General features: G+C 40.4%; 1 protein-coding gene across 2 annotated transcripts in view; it reads right to left on the bottom strand.

Moving 5' to 3' along the window:
• CSF3R (colony stimulating factor 3 receptor) overlaps nucleotides 1-20,642 on the bottom strand; it is an 81,340-nt gene extending 60,698 nt beyond the window's left edge. The window contains exons 1-2 of one of the 2 annotated variants that reach the window (XM_073615622.1): nucleotides 20,426-20,642; nucleotides 916-993 (exon numbers count right to left, since the gene is read on the bottom strand). In XM_073615622.1, coding sequence (XP_073471723.1) covers nucleotides 916-920 — 5 coding nt within the window. In that variant the 5' untranslated portion in view covers nucleotides 921-993; nucleotides 20,426-20,642. The remainder of the gene's footprint in view (nucleotides 1-915; nucleotides 994-20,425) is intronic. The other variant, XM_073615623.1, reaches the window with a different exon arrangement.
• Between the last annotated feature and the right edge of the window lie 324 nt (nucleotides 20,643-20,966).

The raw sequence follows: 20,966 nt of genomic DNA, 5'->3' as shown, positions 1-20,966 counted from the left end.
TTAATTGGGCGTAACTAAATGCAGAGTGACCATTACTTCCCGTTATTCTTAGTAAATGAATCCCACAGCCTTAAAGTGGTTGAAAACCTCAGACATGAAATATGGACAAAGCATATCCCTCTATGTGTACTTGTATACTTGTACTTGTCTCAATTAAGAGCAGAAAGTGTAATTTCTGTCTGCTGCTTTGTTTCTCTGCTTTCTGCATGAATCACGTCTGACAAATTTTCCTGACACCAAGAGAGAAGTGACAGGGGAGGGATCTGCAGCTGATTGACAGCCTCAACTCTGTTCCTCTGTACTGTGTGAAGGGGAGGGGGTGTATCCTTTCCCTCCAAACAGCTTTCAGAGCTCTCCTCACTGAGCGCTACACAGTGTAACTTCAGCTCGCCGACCCCTGCTTTTCAGAGCTATGAGTTTCTGTGTAATTTCTGGACTTTGAACGGCTGTAGAGAAGAGAAGACTGCAGATAAACAAATACAACTTATGTAGGAAGATTTGTTTATTCTCTGTGTATCACCTGATGTCAGTTACTTCACTGGGTATATGTAAGGGTTTACAACCACTTTAAGGTGGGTACACACTAGCTTTTTTTTTTTTTTTTTCAACCTACCAGTCTGTACAATGCACAGATTACTTTCTTTCCAGCATTTCAGTAGACTTATAACTGGCAGCCATCATTCTGAAGCCTTTTTTAGCTGATAATTATAGCCTACATTATACAAGTTGTACAGAAAAGATGGATTAAAGTCAGATATCTAGGGCTGGGAAGGTACTAGTATTTTTATATACATGTTTGCATATATCATTAGCTTTTACATATAAATTAATCTTTTGTCTTAAATCCAAATGTAGAGTGATCATTTATCTGATAATTTTACTTGGGAATTACCACTTGACCTCCAAGAGATTTACCTCATGTCACTTAAGTGCTCCTGCTCCTCATTCCAGCATCCGGGTTTTGGCTATTGCATTCACCCTGTCTCTGTCCACCTGCAAGGTGATTGATGTGGTCAGTCCCCTGTTATATGCAAGCCAAATGCTCAGTTCCTTGAACTCAGCCTGCCTTTTTACCTGGACTGTTATAGAACCATGCTATCTATCTGCTAACTGCAAGTATTTCTTTGCTTTGCTCAGTTCGCATCTGCCCTGATGTGGTGGCCAGGCACTATAGTATTGTGTATAAGTCCTGGAGGTGACTAAGTACTGGTACGCCTGCTTGCCTTAAGGGAAAGGGGGCTGCTTTAGGTGAAGCACACAGTAGCTTGCTATAGTGTCTGACCACCTGCATTGGGGTAGATGTGACACCCCACTTCATGACCAGGCCATTGTTTGCGATACATCACTGTGTCTTTAACTGACAACTGTGTGGTCATGCAACACTGCACCCATATAAAATTGATGTCATATTTTTTCCACAAATAGAGCTTTCTTTTGGTGGTATTTGATCACCACTGCACTATAAACGAAATATAAATATAAATATAAATATATATATATATATATATATATATATATATATATATATATATATATATATTACTTTCTGCTATAAAATATATCCAATAACAACATTTTAAAAATCCAATTTCTTCATAATTTTAGGCAAATATGTATTCTGCTACATGTTTTTGGTAAGAAAAAAAATCCCAATAAGTATATTTTGATTGGTTTACGAGAGCGTTATAGCATATACAACTATGATATACATTTATGGATTTTATATTTATTTATTTTTTATTACTAGTAATGGCGGCGATCAGGGACTTTTAGCGGGACTGCAATATTGCAGTGAACAATCGGACACTAACTAACAATTTTGACACTTTGCAGGAACCAGTGACACTAATACAGTGATCAGTGCTAAAAATATGCGCTGTCACTGTACTAATGACACCGGCTGGGAAGGGGTTAAACGGCTAAGTCAATCAAAGGGTTTATGTGTTCTGTATGTGCTGCTTTTACTAGGGGAAGAGATAGATTCTAGTCTCTGCTTTGCAGGAACACAGAATCCATCCCTTCCCCCTGTCAGAACGGCAATCTGCCCTGTTTACATAGGCAGATCCCCATTTTGTGTTGTTTACTGATGAGCGGCAGGTGCCCGAGGACATTGAGTGCCCAGCACCCGCAGATTGGCTTCTGATGTTAAGAATCACAGCACAAGTGGCCCGCCAGTGGTGCACACGCCCCCTGCAGGCGGAAATGCAGAATCACGTATACATACGTGATCCTGTGCAGAGCTGCACCCCTGTAGCAGTAAAACTGCTATAGGGTGGTCAGAAAGTTGTTAATTGCCTTCAAGTTTTGATTATAAAACTGCTTGGATAAAAGGCTCATGAACAACATAAACCATGTTTGCGTGTGTCTTCATTTAATTAATAAATATGTTTGTGTGAAAGTATATTGTAGTAATCCAGCGACACCTGCTTTAGGATTAAGGGATTTAAGGATAACATTTTGTCCTCAGATAGAATGATCCTTTGAGTGCCTTTGAATTTTATAATTTTGCCTTTGAACCTGAAATTTCATCTTTTTCATTTTGCCTTTGAATCTGAAATTTCATCTTTTTTATTAAGCCTTGTGTGTTTGACCTCTTGTATAATTACCAGAAAAGGTAAAAGAAGATAATGTGAATTAAAGAGGTAATAAACCCCAAAACAAAAGTTTAATATATTGTAATTTACCAATCCTTAAATATGGTGGATTTCTTTTTTTTTCGTTCAGTAGTTTTTATTTTATTTGCAAAACAGCAGATTAAGAGCCAGTGCAAAATACATGAGACAAAAACAAGGCATGCAGGCCCACAATGTACTGGTAGTCAACCTTCGGAAAATACAGATAATACAATATAAGTAGGCTTAGCCAGTATATGACCTCAAGGCTCTATCATAAGGTCAACAGTAATGAAAAAAAATAACGGAGAAAGTAAAACACATAAAGAAAGAAAGAGAAAAAAAAGAGGGAGAGTGGGAAGGGGGGGTTGAGAAGTAGCAGGGCGCATTGCAGAAGGCTTGAGTGTATTCCTTCAACTGCTGGGGGCTATAATAGTCACTCACAGGTCCAGTAGACAGTAATCAAAATCCAAGAGCATAAACTTGGAGATCCATGGGTTTTAGGAAAGATACACATAGGGGGTTATTTACGAAAGGCAAATCCACTTTGCACTACAAGTGCAAGCTACAAGTGCAAAGTGCACTTGAAATTGCACTGAAAGTGCTCTTGGAAGTGCAGTTGCTGTAGATCCGAGGGGGACATGCAAGGAAAATAAACAGCATTTTAGCTTGCACATGATTGGATAGTAAAATCAGTAGAGCTTCCCCTCATTTCAGATCTACCCCCCAGATTTACAGTGACTGCACTTTCAAGTGCACTTTCAGTGTAATTTCCAGTGCACTTTGCACTTGTAGTTTGCACTTGTAGTGCAAAGTGGATTTGCCTTTCGTAAATAAGCCCGATAGTGTTGGAAAGTTTGGCAGTCAATTTATCATTTGTAAGAATCCATTGTACCTTATATTCACAGCTTTGAGAGAGAAGGTATTCGTCAACCAGGCTTTAGCTATTATTTGCTTGGTAGCTGTGAGTACACAGGTCATAAGTTTAAAATGGCGAGAAGTAAGGCTGTCAGATTACAGATTCAGCAGCACCACACCAGGTAACATCGGGACATCAGCATGAAAGAGTATCTGCAGCATATCATAGACCTGGGTCCATAAGGTGTGCACAATTGGGCAGGTCCACCATATATGAAGGTAAGTGCCCTGTTCCAAGCAACCCTGAAAACAAGTCCCAGCATGCTTCAGAGTATAAGGTGCAACTCACATCACAACTAAGTGCCAACGGTATAGAAATGTATAATTTAATTTGAGAGCAAGTGCATTCTGGCAACATTATTTGGTTTCCCTTGCTCCCATTGCTGTAGATCAAATGAGATGCTGAGATCAGATTCGCTTTACCGCAGGAGCCTGCCAGGAGCTGAGGGGGCGAGGAGCCTGTCAGGAGCATAGCAAGGAGATCAAACCTGAAGGATGAGGATTATTTTGGCAATGTCTTTCAAAGGGCGTCATGGATGTCCCTGTAATTGGGAAGGGGATCAAGGACAGATAAAACAATAATAATGTGGCGCTCCAAATAAAGACAAAATATAAAAACTGTGAAATAAAAATATAATAGAACCAACAATATCATATAAATGAATATAACAATATATAGTGTATATGAACAAATTAAAGTTCAAAGTGAATGTTTCGAAAGATGAATGATTCAAATTCGAAAGAATTCTTGAATAAACAAAAATGTGCAGCATGAAAATAAATCCTGTGCATGAAAAAAGTCTCTCACACTTCTCCCGGTGATATCAAACTTGATCGTGTGTGTAAACAAAAGATAAGGCTGGCACGCTTACCAGACTTGGTGGACTCATATACTGTACAGTATAGAAGTCAAATAGGCATCCGAGAGGGGAAACCTCAACAGGCTTCAGCATGTAAAGTCGATGATCTGAGAGTAAGTCACTTCAGGTATCAGAAGAGAGGTTCCAACATCAGAAGATGACAGTCATTCATTCAGGGATCAGGGGATGCAAGAAATTCTGGAATTCCTGCAATCAGGCCTAGACCTGTCTCTGTCAGTTGGCTCCCTTAGAGTCCAAGTGTCAGCCCTATCGGCCTTCCCGGGAGTCTCGTGGGCTGGCCTCCCTCTCGTCCGGCAATTTTTTAGAGGGTCAGTAAGTCTCAGGCCCCAGAGGGGACCAAGATTTCCCAAATGGGACTCACTCTCAGAGCTCGGAGATGCCCAACATCCATTAAGAATCTCTCTATCAAAGTCCACATTCTTGTGGCTATCACATCGGCCAAGAGAGTTTCGGTATCGGGGCCTTCGGTCACAAAAAGCTGTTTCTTTCCTTCTTTCTGAACTGGGTAGTACTCATACTCATGCTGGACTCAAATCCCAAAGTCATATCCGTCTTCCACAGAAACTAAGAGATCGTTCTTCCTACCTTCAAGGCGCCAGAAGCCTCTGAGGCTCATCCTCTTAGATGTGGGTGAGACACAGAAGGAGTACCTCAGGCTGCGGCCTCGTTTAGACGGTAAGATCAACTCTTTTTCCTCCTTTCTGGGAAAAACAGGGGAAGACTGGCTTCATCTAGGACAATTGCATTCTGGATTGTCCAGGCTGTCCAGCAGGCCTATAGGGCAAAGGGCTTGGTGACAGCGCACTCGTCTAGGGGCGCCTCGACATCCTGGGCGGTGGCCTGCCATGTGGCTCCAGACGTTATCTGCAGAGCGGCCTTGTGGGCCTCCATCAACACCTTCATTGCGCATTATTGCGTGTAATCTGCACCCTTATCTTCTGTAAGCGTTGGTTTAAGTATCCTTTCGGTTGACGGGGTAAATTAAAGTTTTTGTTGATCAGCAAACCCGCCCATGTGGTTTGGCTAGTTTTTTCCCACACGTAGGATGCTATGGAGTTTCTCAGGGAAATGGAAGCTTTTCTTTCAAAAACTTACTGTAATTTTCCTTTCCTGATGGACTCCATGACAGGTGGAGTTCCCACCTATGGATCAAGAGTTGGCTAGTTACAGAATGCAGTCTCTGGCTGTGAACTCAAATTTATGGTAATGGGGTCCTATAGCATTGGAGAGGAGGTGGGGTAAACCCACACATAGGCTGCCATGGAGTCCATCAGGAAAGGAAAATTACGGTAAGTATTTGATAGGAAATTTTCCATTTTATACAACTTAAGTTCCTGCACAGGGCCTATTACACCCCTCAATGATTGGCCCCCATATACCCTCAGCTTGACTCAACATGCCCTAGATGTAAGCACGTTCTGGCATATAGTCTGGTCCTGTCCCAAGCTCTGCCCATATAAGGAGGCGGTGGCCATGACTTTAAGTGACCGACGTGACACTCAGATATTGCTAGACCCTCTGGTACTCTTATTAAGTCATCTGGGAGAAGTTGAGGGGGATACATTTGTTAAGCTCTGCATAACCTTCTCTCTGTTTTACGCTAGAAGGGAAATACCTTTAGGAAGGAAGTCGGTAGAGCCACCTACTCCTGATTCATGGAGACAGTTGGTTAACTCAGTACTGGCTCTATATAGACTCACGTATGAGAGCAGGCAATGCCCAGGCAAATTCGATAAGGTCTGGTTGGATAGATACTTGTGGTTAATCTTTGGTATATATGACTGCGTGGGTTATCCTCCCCAGATGTCATCTCTCCCTCTCCCTCCTTACATGTCGCCCCACTCTCTGCACTTGCTACACATCACACGTCTCTCCTCCTTCTGCCCCCCCGGTATTGGCATTCCACCCTTCATTGTTTAATCATTCGCTATGCGGGTGAGGGATGATGAATAATGATATCTGACAAGATAGACTGTCATTACTGAATTTGAGTTCTTGTATTTAGGTTGTATGGTGTATAACAGGGGAATATATCCCTTGTATGGAGCAGATTTTATTGATAACATTGCACTTTGATGTATGTTTTTTTGATGAGTGTTTTGTAATGCTGATTTGTTTAACCACTTCAGCCCCGGACCATTTGGCTGGCAAAAGACCAGAGCACTTTTTGCAATTCGGCACTGCGTCGCTTTAACTGACAATTGCGCGGTCATGCGACGTGGCTCCCAAACAAAATTGACATCCTTTTTTTCCCACAAATGAGCTTTCTTTTGGTGGTATTAGATCACCTCTGCGGTTTTTATTTTTTGTACTATTAACAAAAGAATAGCAATAATTTAAAAAAAAAACATTATTTTTTACTTTTTGCTATTATAAATATCCCCAAAAAATATATATAAAAAAAATGTTTTCCCTCAGTTTAGGCCAATACATATTCTTCTACATATTTTTGGTAAAAAAAAAAAATCACAATAAGTGTTTGTTGATTGGTTTGCGCAAAAGAGCGTCTACAAAATAGGGGATAGTTTTATGGCATTTTTATTAATAATTTTTTTTTTTTTACTAGTAATGGCAGCAATTGGCAATTTTTATCGTGACTGCGACATTATGGCGGACACTTTTGCCGCTATTTTGGGACCATTCACATTTATACAGCGATCAGTGCGATGATCGCATTGATTAGTGTGTAAATGTGACTGGCAGTGAAGGGGTTAACCACTAGGGGCGCTGTAGGGGTTAAGTGTGTCCTAGGGAGTGATTCTAACTGTGGGGGGGAGGGGCTGTGTGTGACACGACACTGATCACCTCTCCCGATTACAGGGAGCGGTGATCATTGTCAGTGTCACTAGGCAGAACGGGGAAATGCCTGTTTACATCAGCATTTCCCCGTTCTTCCTCTCCGTGAGACGATCGTGGGTATCCCCACAGACATCGAGTCCGCGGAACCGCGATCACACTCACTGAGCTCGCAGCGGGCACGTGTGTCCGCAAGCCGCTTCTTAAAGGGCAACGTACAGGTACGTTAATATGCCTGTACGTGCCCTTCTGCCGACATATATCGGCGTGAGCCAGTCGGCAAGCGGTTAATAACCCTTCCGTTAAAAAATCACTAAGGGGATTAAATATGAATGGTTTACAGTAAATTGTTATTATACAGAATATACATAGCACCAACACTTAGCACATCACTTGTACAGAGTACAGAAAGTACACAAAGATAAGAGATAGATAGATAGATAGATAGATAGATAGATAGATAGATAGATAGATAGATAGATAGATAGATAGATAGATAGATAGATAGATAGATAGATAGATAGACCCATATAAAGTTGTATGTTTTAATTTTTCAATATGGTCACCCCTCCAAAACATTGCATTCAGGTGTTTCAAGCGAGGAGTATTGTAAGCTTCCAACCTTGTGACAACAGTTTGGGAAGGCCATCTTCTGTTACACCTTGACTGTAATCTTGTGCCCCTGAACTTGAGTGGCTTAAACAGAGCCCTAATCTCAGCCCTAGTAAACACCATTGAAATTAGTTGTAACATTATTCACAACTAACAGTATTAGTTGTGAACCAAATTTTCCTATCAGTCCCTGATTTCAGGAATACTTTTTTTTTTATTGGGGTTATGATTAGTTAGGAGTGCAAATTTATAGAAAGAATATTGCAGCTTTATCCAAAAAAGAAAACATATACGGACTTTACTGGTACACAGGAGAGGACACATAATTCATAAAACTTGTATTCCATTTAATTTTTTTTAAACATATTTAAAAAGATTTGTTTATGCGTGATTCAACAATATTTGCTCACAATTTCCAATGAACAATTTTAGTGTTTGGACAATTTATATAACCTATATTGTTTTAGATCCACATGGTAACGTGTTTCTTATATATAGCTTCTTCAGAACCATCCCTGGATCCAATAAGAGATTGGACAGTGAGACGTTTGGTGTAGTTCCCCCAGTTAAGATGACAGCATGCTTTTGGATTTCAACATATATAAATATATATATATATATATATATATATATATATATATATATATATTTTTTTTTTTTTAATTTTAAATCTGGGTGCCTAGCTAGTGGAATTGGTGGATGTTGTCATGCAGTGACCCGAATCTCCTATATACTATATCATTAAAAGAGAAGTGCAGCCAAAGCTTGTTTGGCAGTACTTCTCCTGAGGATCACGGTAGTGCTGTTTGTTCTGCTCTCCTGTGACCCGTTTTCAGCAAATAGCAGGCTGAAGTCCACTGTCGGCTGAAGTCACAGAGCTGGTTTAGGCTCGGGCAAGATCACTACAATGAAGTTGTGATCCACCCACATGCCTGGACCGGCACCTGGTTCAGCCTCTCAGCGAGCCGCTAAGAGCCTAAGATGGCTCCCGCCCCCTCCACAGCCCAGAGCTCCAATGAGCAGGGGGCGGGGTGCAGAGCAGACAGTGGTGACTGGAAGTCACCAGCTCTCTGCTTGGGTAGCCCTGAGAACCGAGCAATCTCTATGTATGTATGAATCTGCAAAAAAAAAGTCCATGCTCTCTTTTAAAGAGACCCATATCCACCTATTATATTACATCATGAAAGAGACACACAAATGTAAGATAATAATAGTGAACTTATTTTTCACAATATCTAATGACTAATCAGAGGCATCATAGTTAATATAATGTTTTTTTCACAGTCCTCTGCTACACTAAGCCTTGTTACAGAGAAAATATCAAATTGGCATTTTACACAATATGTTGATGCTTTGGTGGTCTGGAGATACACGAAACACATTGGTGTACTTTTTAATATCTTTTTGGAGCTGTATATGGCTAGATGAAACTGATATATATATATATATATATATATATATATATATATATATATATATATATATATATATATATATATATTTGTATGATTTACGTAGATTGCCCACTGTGCATCCGAGGTGATCTTCTGCTTGACTGAATTGAACATTTCTTGGATCTGGCCACATGTAAGTCCCCTCTGGGCTATCAATAACTAGGGCTGGGGTTCTGTTAATTAATGGTATTGTGGGTACAATAATTTGTCTTCTTTCTTTACATTTACATAGTAATACATTTCTATAGGGGGTCTGTCAGCTGTATGTGGGGGGGTTTCGGGTTGGCCTCTGTGTCCCAGTGTCAGCCTCAGGAGTGTGTTCTGCTTCTGGCTGCTTCCTTTGCACATTGGTAGGTGGAGACATATAAGCAATATGATATTAATATAAAAGTATATAGTTTGTTAGATAATGAACTGTTTTCTATTTAGCTAGGTTCAATATCTGTTATTGGATCCCGGGATGGCTCTGAAGAAGCTATATATGAAAAACTCGTTGACCTAAAATAATAATGGATCTGAAATAATATAAGTTATGTAAATTGTGCATGTACTGTAATTGTTCATTGGAAATTGTGAGAGGATATTGTTGAAGCCCATATAAACAAATTTTCTTTCTATATTTGTTTAAAAAAAAAAATAGAATACAAGTTTAATGAATTCTAACTGTCATCTCATGTGTACCAGTAAAGTGCATATATTTTTTTTTCTTTTCTGGATACGGCATATAATGTTAGGTGGTACAGTGATAGTTGACTTTATATATGATGCAGATTTGCAGCTTTGGAAAACTTGGGGACCCATTAACAAGTATGTTCAAAGTAATTGCTTTTCATTTTGCCACACCTTATCCAGTAAAGAATTTAGGTATAGTAGAGAAGGTATGGAGAAACTCCAAAAGAAGCAATGAGATTAAAACAAAAAAGCTATACCACCTTGAGAAAAATTCTACCTACAGCTTTAAGTTAGGACTACACTGTCACCTACAAACGTTCATGTTGTTTTACTGATTCTTTGAGATACATTTTATGGGAGTTTTGTGTGTGAACATGTCAATGCATGACAACACATCTGCCCAAAGCAATTAAATAATGTTTGACGCATAGGTGAGTTTTTCTCTTACTGAAAATAAATGCCATTATTTAATAATATACCCTTGTAGCACCCCACTAGCATAGGATGCTAGGTAAATCTAGTTTTTGGCTCCCTCTAAAAACAAGGGAGCAATTTGTGATTTCACAGACTGGGAGTTTGATTGTTTTCCCCTGTCTCATTTCTAGAGCTTAGAGCTGGAAATTCAAATAACTGGTCTGAATATTCATCATGCCCTGGCCAATCCCGGGGGAAGTGTGTTCAGAATGTGGTCTGGGAGGTGGTAAATAGTCTGGAGACCTAGAGAGACTGTTCCTTTCCCCATCAGGGAAGGTTCCAAGAGATTTAGGGGGCTGCTTACCCTGAGGCATCCTATGGACTGAGTTGCTATTGTGCAGGGTCTCAGCTGTGGCAGGGCTGGAGACCTGAGAATAATTTGGAGCTGAATGCAGGATTTCTCTACAAGGGGATTAGGTCTGGAGAGGGAGAGTCTCACTCACTATACCATGTTCGGAGGAAGCCGGAAGTAGGCAGCTGTCCTAGGACTTGTTAGTAAAGACCCTAACTGGCCCCCTTTTGACTGTGCAGCACACTTAACCACTTCCGGACCTGGGCAAGCCGTTGTAGCTGTACGTCGGCTCTTTAAGACGCTTTAGCAGGGTAACTTTTTAATAAAAAATAATAAAAATGCCATAAATATATCCCTTATTTTGTAGATGCTATAACTTTTGCGCAAACCAATCAATATACGCTTATTGCGTTATTTTTTACCAAAAACATGTAGAAGAATATACTGGTATATCAGCCAAAACTGAGGAAAAAATTGGGGTTTTTTTGTTAAATTTTTAGATATTTATTATAGCAAAAAGTACAAAATATTGTGTTTTTTTTTTCAAAATTGTCTCTTTTTTTGTTTATAGCGCAAAAAATAAAAACCACAGAGGTGATCAAATATGATCAAAAGAAAGCTCTATTTGTGGGGGAAAAAAGGACATCTATTTTGTTTGGGTACAATGTCGCACAATTGTCAGTTAAAATGACGCAGTGCCGTATCGCAAAAAATGGCCTGGTCAGCAAGGGGGTAAATTCTTCTGGGGCTGAAGTGGTTAAAGTGCACTGGATACCTATGGCTGGGCAGCTGTGCAGAGTAACCAGATGCCAAAGACACTTGCCTCATGGTGTTCAGCTGTCCCATAGTCACAAGAGTGTCCTTGTGTGCTCAATGTTACTGAGCATTTTGCAATATTCTACACCCCAATTCTTCTCCTGTTACATGTTTACAAGCAAACCATTACAAAAAGACAACCCCTAGACTGTTTATTGAAGCTGAAGTGAATGGACTGCTGCTTGGGTGACTGGTGGCCTCTGTACTGTTTGGGAAAGAAGCATTTAATATCGGCAGGAGTAGCAATACACCTTCATTAATAAATGTCATTATACCCGGTTTAGAAAAGTGTAAATGTGCAGCACAAAATGGACTTATTTTGATGGGATATGTTGTTGTTCCCCCCCCCCCCTTTTTTTTACACTCAATTACTAAAATTTGGAAACTCAACAATATATTTAAAATCCACCATGTTAGAATCCCCCGCAATATATATCAACACTGCTTATTAAAATTGATCTTCATTCAATCTGTTTTTTCTTTACAGTTTTCAATAGAACAGGGAAGGGTAATAACAACCACTGTTGGCTTACATTGCAATTTGTTGGGGAGATTTCCTCATTTTGCTTCTGTCTCATTGATCACATAGGAAATGAAGAGAGTCATCCCAATAGGGAAACCAACTGCAACCTTATCAAGGTTTTTTTGCCTGCTCTATTACAAAAAATTGCTTTTGTTTTGCTGTCTGAAACCTCATTGGAAAAATTCTGCTCATTTGTTGCCCAACTAACCAAACAGGAAACGTGGGTGTAGTGTCTGGCTTATTGCTGTTTGTTTTCCCCATCATGGAGAATCCCCTCACTTCCTATTTGGCCATCAGCCAAGGAACAGAGGGCATATCTCCCCAACACAAACTGCAAGAAATGCTGGTTCTAACCCTTCCCATTACTATTGGTGTTTTTTTTTTGGTATATCAAATTATTGAGGTAGATTCTTAACTACTTGCCACCCGCGCCATAGCCGAAAGACGGCTGCAGCGCGGGCAGTAATTGCCGGGAGGGCGTCCATGGACGTCCACCAGAGCAAGCGCAGTCTGCGTGACCCTGCGGGTCTCGTGTGGCACGCTCTGTGATCACCGAGTCTATGAGACTCGGCTTATCACAGATACGAGTAAGGGGTCGATTCCGGCCCCTTACCACGTGATCAGCTGTCAGCCAATGATGTCTGATCACGTGATGTAAACAGAAGCTCGGTAATCTGTATTTTTTTTTCCCTCACGCTGTCAGCGTGAGGGGGAAAAAAAGGCGATTACTGGCTTCTGTCAGAGGGACATTGGTCCCTCACTCAGAAAGCTGTGGCTGTGCCCACCATTTTTACCTGCCAGTGCCCACTGTGCCACCTACCAATGCCACCTATCAGTACCCACCAGTGCCACCTACCAGAGCCCACAGTGCCACCCATCAATGCCCACCAGTGCTGCCAATTAATGCCCATTAGTGCCTAATAATCAGTGCCACAGATCAGTGCTGCCTATCAGTGTCACCTACAAGTGCCCATCAGTGCCACCTATCAGTGCCACCTATCAGTGTCCATCAGTGCCAACCATTAGTGTCACCCATCAGTGCCACCTATCAGTGCCGCCTCATCAGTGCTTATCAGTGCCCATTAGTGCCGCCTTATCAGTGCCTATCAGTGCCCATCAGTGCCACCTATCAGTGCCCATCAGTGCAGCCTCATCAGCGCACATCAGTGAAGGAGAAAAATTACCTGTTTTCAAAATTTTATAATGAAAAATGAAACTGTTTTAGGTTTTTTTTCAAAATTTCGGTCCCTTTTTGTTTTATTTAGCAAAAAATAAAAAACCCAGCAGCAATTAAATACCACCAAAAGAAAGCTCTATCTGTGTGAAAAAAATGATAAAAATTTCATTTGGGTAAACTGTAGCATGACCACGCAATTGTCATTCAAAGAGTGACAGTGCTGAAACCTGAAAATTGGTCTGGACAGGGAGGGGGTGTAAGTGCCCAGTAAACAAGTGGTTAATGTCATTTTGGTAGGTTGTATTCTATAACAAATAAAAGTTATAGACAGCCATGCATGAGAGAGAGAGACTAAAATGATAAGCCTCCCAACTCTGGACTTCTTATATGAGCTTTTTTTGCAGTATAAATAATTTTGGTGCATTCTGGGGCAGTTATCCAAATATTCATCCTAATATTTTTTGTACAATATGTATTCATTTTTTTACTGTCTTACTAAATTGTCACTTAATATCTGTTTAGAGTCTCTGCATACACTAGGCAACTGTAAATCTAGTTTAAACATTGGGAACATTCCTTAGGCATATTCCAATATATGTGACAAATGTGAGGCTTGTATCCAACAAGCATATCCACATATGATCCTATCAATGTTATGTTATAGAAATTACAGTTAACGTTTTGCAATGTCCAATGAGCAACTGGAGGTGCAAGTTCCCCCTAATGCTAGGACTTTCCCTAGTAACATTACTGTGTCACTAGGCACTGAACACAGAAGTGACTTTGCATTCGTATTTAACATCTCGAATATAAACAAGGTTCCTTACATCATTGGGTAGATTGGGTAGACGTGGTTGTATAGCCAAAACATTTTCATTTTTAGTTGTGAATTTTGGATAAAGTATGGAGTGGTTATTATTGCATTTCCCACCTGGAAAAAGTTACCCTCGCTAATTGGCCATCCTGGTGACCACTGTCATTAGGACATAAAATCCAACATTTTACAGTTGTCATGAGGACAAGTGGTGAGGTAAATCTTCTAACGAGGACACTTGTTCTGATGAAAACTGTGTAGGTCCCTCCCTGACAGAGTGGGTCTCCCCTGACTTTGGAGGGCATTTCTTTCACTTCCTGTTGAGTTTTCAGGACACAAAGCAAAGTGACATTTTTCCAACAGGACACAGACAACAAAAAAATAACTGATAGGAGTTTTAACCCTTGCTGAACAGAGTCAAACATGTCTGAGGCTGGCTTAATATATCTATATTTTTTAATAAAAGGCTTTTAATCCTATGGCATCACACTATGTATGGCCTCTTCCTTTGTATGTTTGTTGGTGGAGAGATTACATGTAAACATTAGATAGCTCAGTAATTGAAGAGGCGGCTTTCATCTTTCTGGGATCTCATAAGTGCAATTGCCATATTTGTGAAAGTGTGGCAATATTATTTGGTGAGTGCAGATCCATGTGGGTGAAGGACATCAAATGGTGTTTGGTTTAAAGTTCTAAGGGTGGATGTCTGGTCATTACCACACAAGAGTAAAGAAAGAAGCTTTGCTACATTTATTTTTTTTATTTTTTTTTTTGGTGTGCACTATATCACTTTGTATCAGTTTCAGCTCTTTCTGGGGCACTGTTGATTTGTTGGGGATTTATGTACACATTTATTATTGCCACTAATTTTGAAGTGACATCATTTATGTGATATATTTATATACAGTATCTCACAAAAGTGAGTACACCCTCACATTTTTGTAAATATTTATTATATCTTTTCATGTGACAACACATGTAAAGTAGTGAGTTTACAGCTTGTATAGCAGTATAATTTTGCTGTCCCCTCAAAATACCTCAACAGACAGCCATTAATAAAATCAAAGGGTCCAAAGTTTCGTCCATCCACACTGAAGATCCCACCACTGTGCCAGGATAAGTAAAACACGAAGGTTAAATGCTGACGCTGCCACTTAGATAAATAAATAATAAACTACCGTATAAACTGCTAAAGTGAATAGTGGCGCTGTAAATGAATAACTAAATAAAATCAAATAATAAAAGAATCACCCAGTGACAAGTGATAAGGAAATAAACAAAAACAAAAGTCCATTGAATAAAGCAGTCCTTAAATGTGACGGTAATAAATCAATAAAGATTCACAATGCGTTTAAAGCAGATTCAATATGGTTCATCCACACCACGTGCAGATGGTGATTCCACTTACCTCTGGGGGTCCACTCATCAAATTAGGTTGCCTTACACTCTCATGCTTGGCAAAAAAGCATCAACCCATATAGAGTTAAATCATCCATCGATCTCCCATCCATGTGATTGATCCCATGGAAAGATCCACATATAAGAAAACAAAGTGCTCCAATAGTGCAGTAACATTTGATCAATCACATGGATGGCAACAAAAGTGAGTACACCTCTAAGTGAAAATATCCAAATTGGGCCCAAATACCATTTTCGCTCCCCTGTGTCATGTGATTCAGTGTTAAGTACAATAAATCTGTCTCAAATCTGCCTCACTGCTCCTGTTTAGCAATACCTAGTTGTGCGACAGACTTGATCAATGCCCCCCAATGATTATTGTATCCTATCTGACCTACAGTATCTCACAAAAGTGAGTACACCCCTCACATTTTTTGTAAATATTCTATTATATCTTTTCATGTGACAACACTGAAGAAATGACACTTTGCTACAATGTAAAGTAGTGAGTGTACAGCTTGTATAACAGTGTAAATTTGATGTCCCCTCAAAATAACTCAACACACAGCCATTAATGTCTAAACCGCTGGCAACAAAAGTGAGTACACCCCTAAGTGAAAATATCCAAATTGGGCCAAATTAACCATTTTCCCTCTCCGGTGTGATGTGACTCGTTAGTGTTACAAGGTCTCAGGTGTGAATGGGGAGCAGGTGTGTTAAATTTGGTGTTATCACTCTCACTCTCTCATACTGGTCCCTGGAAGTTCAACATGGCACCTCATGGCAAAGAAATCTCTGATGATCTGAAAAAAAGAATGGCCTAGGCTATAAAAAGATTGCCAATACCCTGAAACTGAGCTGCAGCATGGTGGCCAAGATCATACAGCGGTTTAACAGGACAGGTTCCTCTCAGAACAGGCCTCTCTGTGGTCAGCCAAAGAAGTTGAGGTCACGTGCTCAGCATCATATCCAGAGGTTGTCTTTGGGAAATAGACGTATGAGTGCTGCCAGCATTGGGGGGTCAGCCTGTCAGTGCTCAGACCATACGCCTCACACTGCATCAAATTGATCTGCATGGCTGTCATCCCAGAAGGAAGCCTCTTCTAATGATGATGCACAAGAAAGCCCGCAAACAGTTTTCTGAAGACAAGCGGACTAAGGACATGGATTAATGGATTACTGATGCAGCTGTGCATAGTAACCAATCAGCTTCCAACTTCAGCTTGTTCAATTAAAGTGTTACTAAACCCAGGACCCTGCATTCACTATATCTGGTCTCCCACAGTACACAGAACATGGGAATGCAATTATTTTAGTAAATATAAACTGCTAAATACCTTTTCCCATCAGCAGTATATAGCAGTCTTGTGATTCTATCAGTGTCTGGGCCAGCACTGGTTAAAACTTGTAGAATGAGTTTTCATTCCTATAAGGCTGCATGACCCCTGACCCTCTTTCTGGACAGTGCTGATTGGCCCTGTGCTGATCACATGCACCCTCCCAAGAAAAAAAATCTCTCTAGCAATACACACCAAACTGAGCATGTGCAGAGTGCTCCCAAGGCTCTGTTCTATCAGGAGATGGACTAGGGACAGTAAAAGAAGGCGAGGATCAGAGAAGACAGGATCAAACAGCCTACACAATGCGGAGGATTAACTCCTTAGGTTCCACAGTGAGTATAACAAGCATGCTTTGCTGCATATACAGACTGATTTTACTGTTGTGGGTTTAGTAATAGTTTAATCTTTGAGAATAAAACCTAGAAGCTGATTGGTGGTTACTATGCACCAGTGGCGGCAAACAAACCCCCCCACCCTGCCCGTCAGCCAGCCCATCAGCCCAGCACTTACCCCATCCAGGTCACGGGCAGCTTTGGTGGCTTCCCCGGCTTCTTCTCCCGACCAATCCAGTTGCTTCTCCTACTGGCCAATCCGGTCTTAGGACCCACTTCCTGTCCTTATTGGCCAGGAGGAGAAGAGGAGAAGCAGGAAGGCAATAGATAATGTGGATTCGCTATTATCACAAGTGGGTGGGCTCGGGCCCCGTGCTCAACCTTTTTGAAGCCAATTAGATCCTCAGGCTCTAAGCATGTGCTTCAAAAAATAAAAAAACCTTGTAGAAATCTATGCGTCCAGGTGCCCCGCATGGAGATTAGGGAGGCGGCACCCCTGGGCCCCTATGAACCGGCCTCCGCTGCTATGCACAGCTGCACCGGATTCTGTGTGCACCAGTTTTAGCAAATCCCGCTCAATGTTTTGCCTTTAGTTCTACTTCAATACAGGGCACTTACACCCCTTTCCTGCCCAAGCCATTTTTCAGCTTTCAGCGCTGTCACAATTTGAATGACAATTGCGCTGTCATGCTACACTGAAACCATGTAACATTTTTAGCATTTCCTTCACACAAATAGAGCTTTTTTTCCAAAAAAAACAAAACGAATGAAAATTCTGAAAAGAATAAAAGTTTTTCTTAGTTTCTGTCAGTAAATTTTGTAAATAAGTAATTTTTCTCCTTCACTGATGGGCGTTGATGAGGCAGCGCTGATGGGCACTGATAGACGGCACTGATGAGGCGGTACTTATGGGCACTGATTAGGTGGCACTGATGAGGAGGCACGAATATGCCGCTCTTATGGGTACTGATATGTGGCACTGATGAGCACTGATAGGCGGCACTGGTGGGCACTGGTGGGTGGCACTGATGGACACAGACAGCACTGGTGGGCACAGGTGACGCGGATAGGCAGCATTGATGGGCACTGATGGGCGGCACTGATAGGCAGCACTAATAGGTATTGATGGGCAGCAGTGGTGAGCAGCAGTGATAGCCAGCACTGACTGGCATCACTAATGGGTATTGATTGCTGGCACTTGTGGGCACTGTGTGCTGGCACTGTTGGGCACTCGCTGCTGGCACTGGTGAGCACTCACTGCTGGCACTGGTGGGCACTCACTTCTGGCACTGTGGGCGCTTTATTGTAATCAGGGCACTGATTATCTTCACACTGATTATCAGTGCCCTGATTACATGCCTAGATGTCCTCTGTGAGGAAATGCCACTGATCGGCTCTCCTCATCTCACACTCTGTCAGTGTGAGGCGAGACGATTACCGGCATCTCCGGGTTTACATGTGACCAGCTGTGATTGGACACAGCCGATCACATGGTTAAAGAGCCGTGGCCGCAGCCGCGGCTCCTTACAGAGATCGGGGTCGCCCCGTGCCCTTGCAACACGGCACGGCCGCAGCCGCGATCGCTGCGCGCCACCAGGGGCACACAAGAGCGGCCATTCTGGGCACCGTCATATGACGTCCACCCAGAACAAGAGCCGCACCGCCCCTCCGTCATTTGACGGTGGGCGGGCGGCAAGTTAAGCTAATGAACTGTTATGTATTTAGCACAATGTGTAACTCAGTATACCAATGTTAAATGTATTTTTATTTGAACAATCTCAATCCTGTTTTTAACCACTGAAGCAGTTTTAAATGTATACTTCCATTTGTGTTATATAATAATATGAATTTTCTCTGTTTTAATGTCTTTTTTTTTTTTTTTTTAGACTGCATTTATTTAACCTTCATAATTTCTTTTGTTTTAGCCCTGGTAAATGGAGGCCATCTGAACCCTGAAACACATTGGATGTGACTTATAATAATAATAATAATAATAATAATAATTTATAAAAAAAGTAATTTTCTGGACTTACAATAAACTGTCAGGTGCTTTCCTCCATTTGTCAGCAATAAAACCCTGATAGGGGTTCTAACCCCTCACCACTGTCTCCAAAACTACACAAAGTTTTAATTTAGATTCACTTAAGTATTGTAACATGTCTTTATAACATAATTTTATTCGTTTAGCATCTTCTTGTTGATTCACTCATGTAATGATAGGCACGTGACCAATTATAATAAAAAGTTAACCCATTATTAATATTATTACCACTTATATAATAGGTGAGGTCAAAGATAACTGGGGCAGATGTTATAAAATAAGTTATTTTCACTGTTGCTTATGATCCTTTTAAACATAAAAGCAAGTTTAAGGTGACTAAAACAAAATTATTTAGATATAATTAATTTGAAGTTAACACGTGCTAAGGTACAGTTTTTTAGTAAACTAGACTCTGTACATACAGACAGAACTAGTATAAATATGACATGTAATCCTACATATACTGTATATACATGTTGTACACACAAAGTTCTAACAACTTTGCTTTTGGACAATAATTGTATAAAATGCCACCTTTATAGTTAATAACAAAGTCATGAAGTAAATAAAATTTGAAACATCTTAGATGCTAGAACAGGAATTTACCCTTATTAAAAACTAGACCACATTACTACAGTGATTGTACGCTGCCTGGGCATAAGCACCTTTTTTTACAGTCCTAGAATAGAGAATTTTCTTATAGTATTTTACTGTGCCATGCCATATCCAAACATATGTGCTGTACAGTCTACAACATAAGTGCAGCAAGTGTGTTTTCTGCAGTAGTATTTATTATAAGGACATTTTTTTAAATGTAATCCTGGCTAATATTTTCCTGGCATGGACCACAGAAATAATTTGGTACCATTGTTAATGACAACCTAACAGTAAAAAAACACACTTTATCTTTAAATAAAAATGACAAAGGAGCCAATTACAGCTCCTACATACTACATACTTTATGTACAATTTTGGGTACAATATAAATACCCTTTTAAACATTAAACTCTTGTACCATTTCTGTGGAAATTGTACAGTTTATTTAATAAGGATTTACAAAATGCTAACAAAACTACAATTAACCTGATAGCAGTTTAGCGTAGTTGGATCAATAAAAAGATAATTGCTGATTCGTCAAATAAGGCTGCAGCACCTTGCACACCGCTCTTTGTCTTACAGAATAAACATAATAATATAATATATTATAGCATGCATTGAATCATAATGTTGATATAGAAGTTACCAGAATTTAGTATTGAGTCCTTTTACTCACCCTTTTACTTTTCCACCTGCTATAAGAAGCACACAGCCTGTATTTCTACATACATGTGACTACTCAGGCAGCACTATGGTTTTCCTGCAGCTCTGGGGAAGCTGTTGTACCAAACAACTGTTCCCAGCGTTATGATGCCATTACCGTCTCTCCAGCCCACTGGAAATTGCAAAACACTTCTCTGAACATCAAGCATACATGACAGAGCAGGAGGAAGGGATATGATAGACTCCTATAACACATTAATAATACTTCAGAACGCCCCTCCTTTTGCAATGCACACGTACAGTGCCTTGAAAAAGTATTCACACCCCTTGAAATTCTCCACATTTTGTCATGTTACAACCAAAAATGTAAATGTATTTTATTGGGATTTCATGTGATAAACCTACACAAAGTGGCACATAATTGTGAAGTGGAAGGAAAATGATAAATGGTTTTCAAATGGAATGGTTAGGATCAAAGCATATTCATGTGTTAGAATGGCTCAGTCAAAGTCCAGACCTAAATTTAATTGAGAATCTGTGGCAAGACTTGAAAA

Source organism: Aquarana catesbeiana, linkage group LG02 (assembly GCF_042186555.1).
Source record: "Aquarana catesbeiana isolate 2022-GZ linkage group LG02, ASM4218655v1, whole genome shotgun sequence".
NCBI classification, from domain to species: Eukaryota; Metazoa; Chordata; class Amphibia; order Anura; family Ranidae; genus Aquarana; species Aquarana catesbeiana.
The sequence above is the reverse complement of the archived record's forward strand: the minus strand, read 5'-3'. Positions and strand labels throughout refer to the sequence as shown.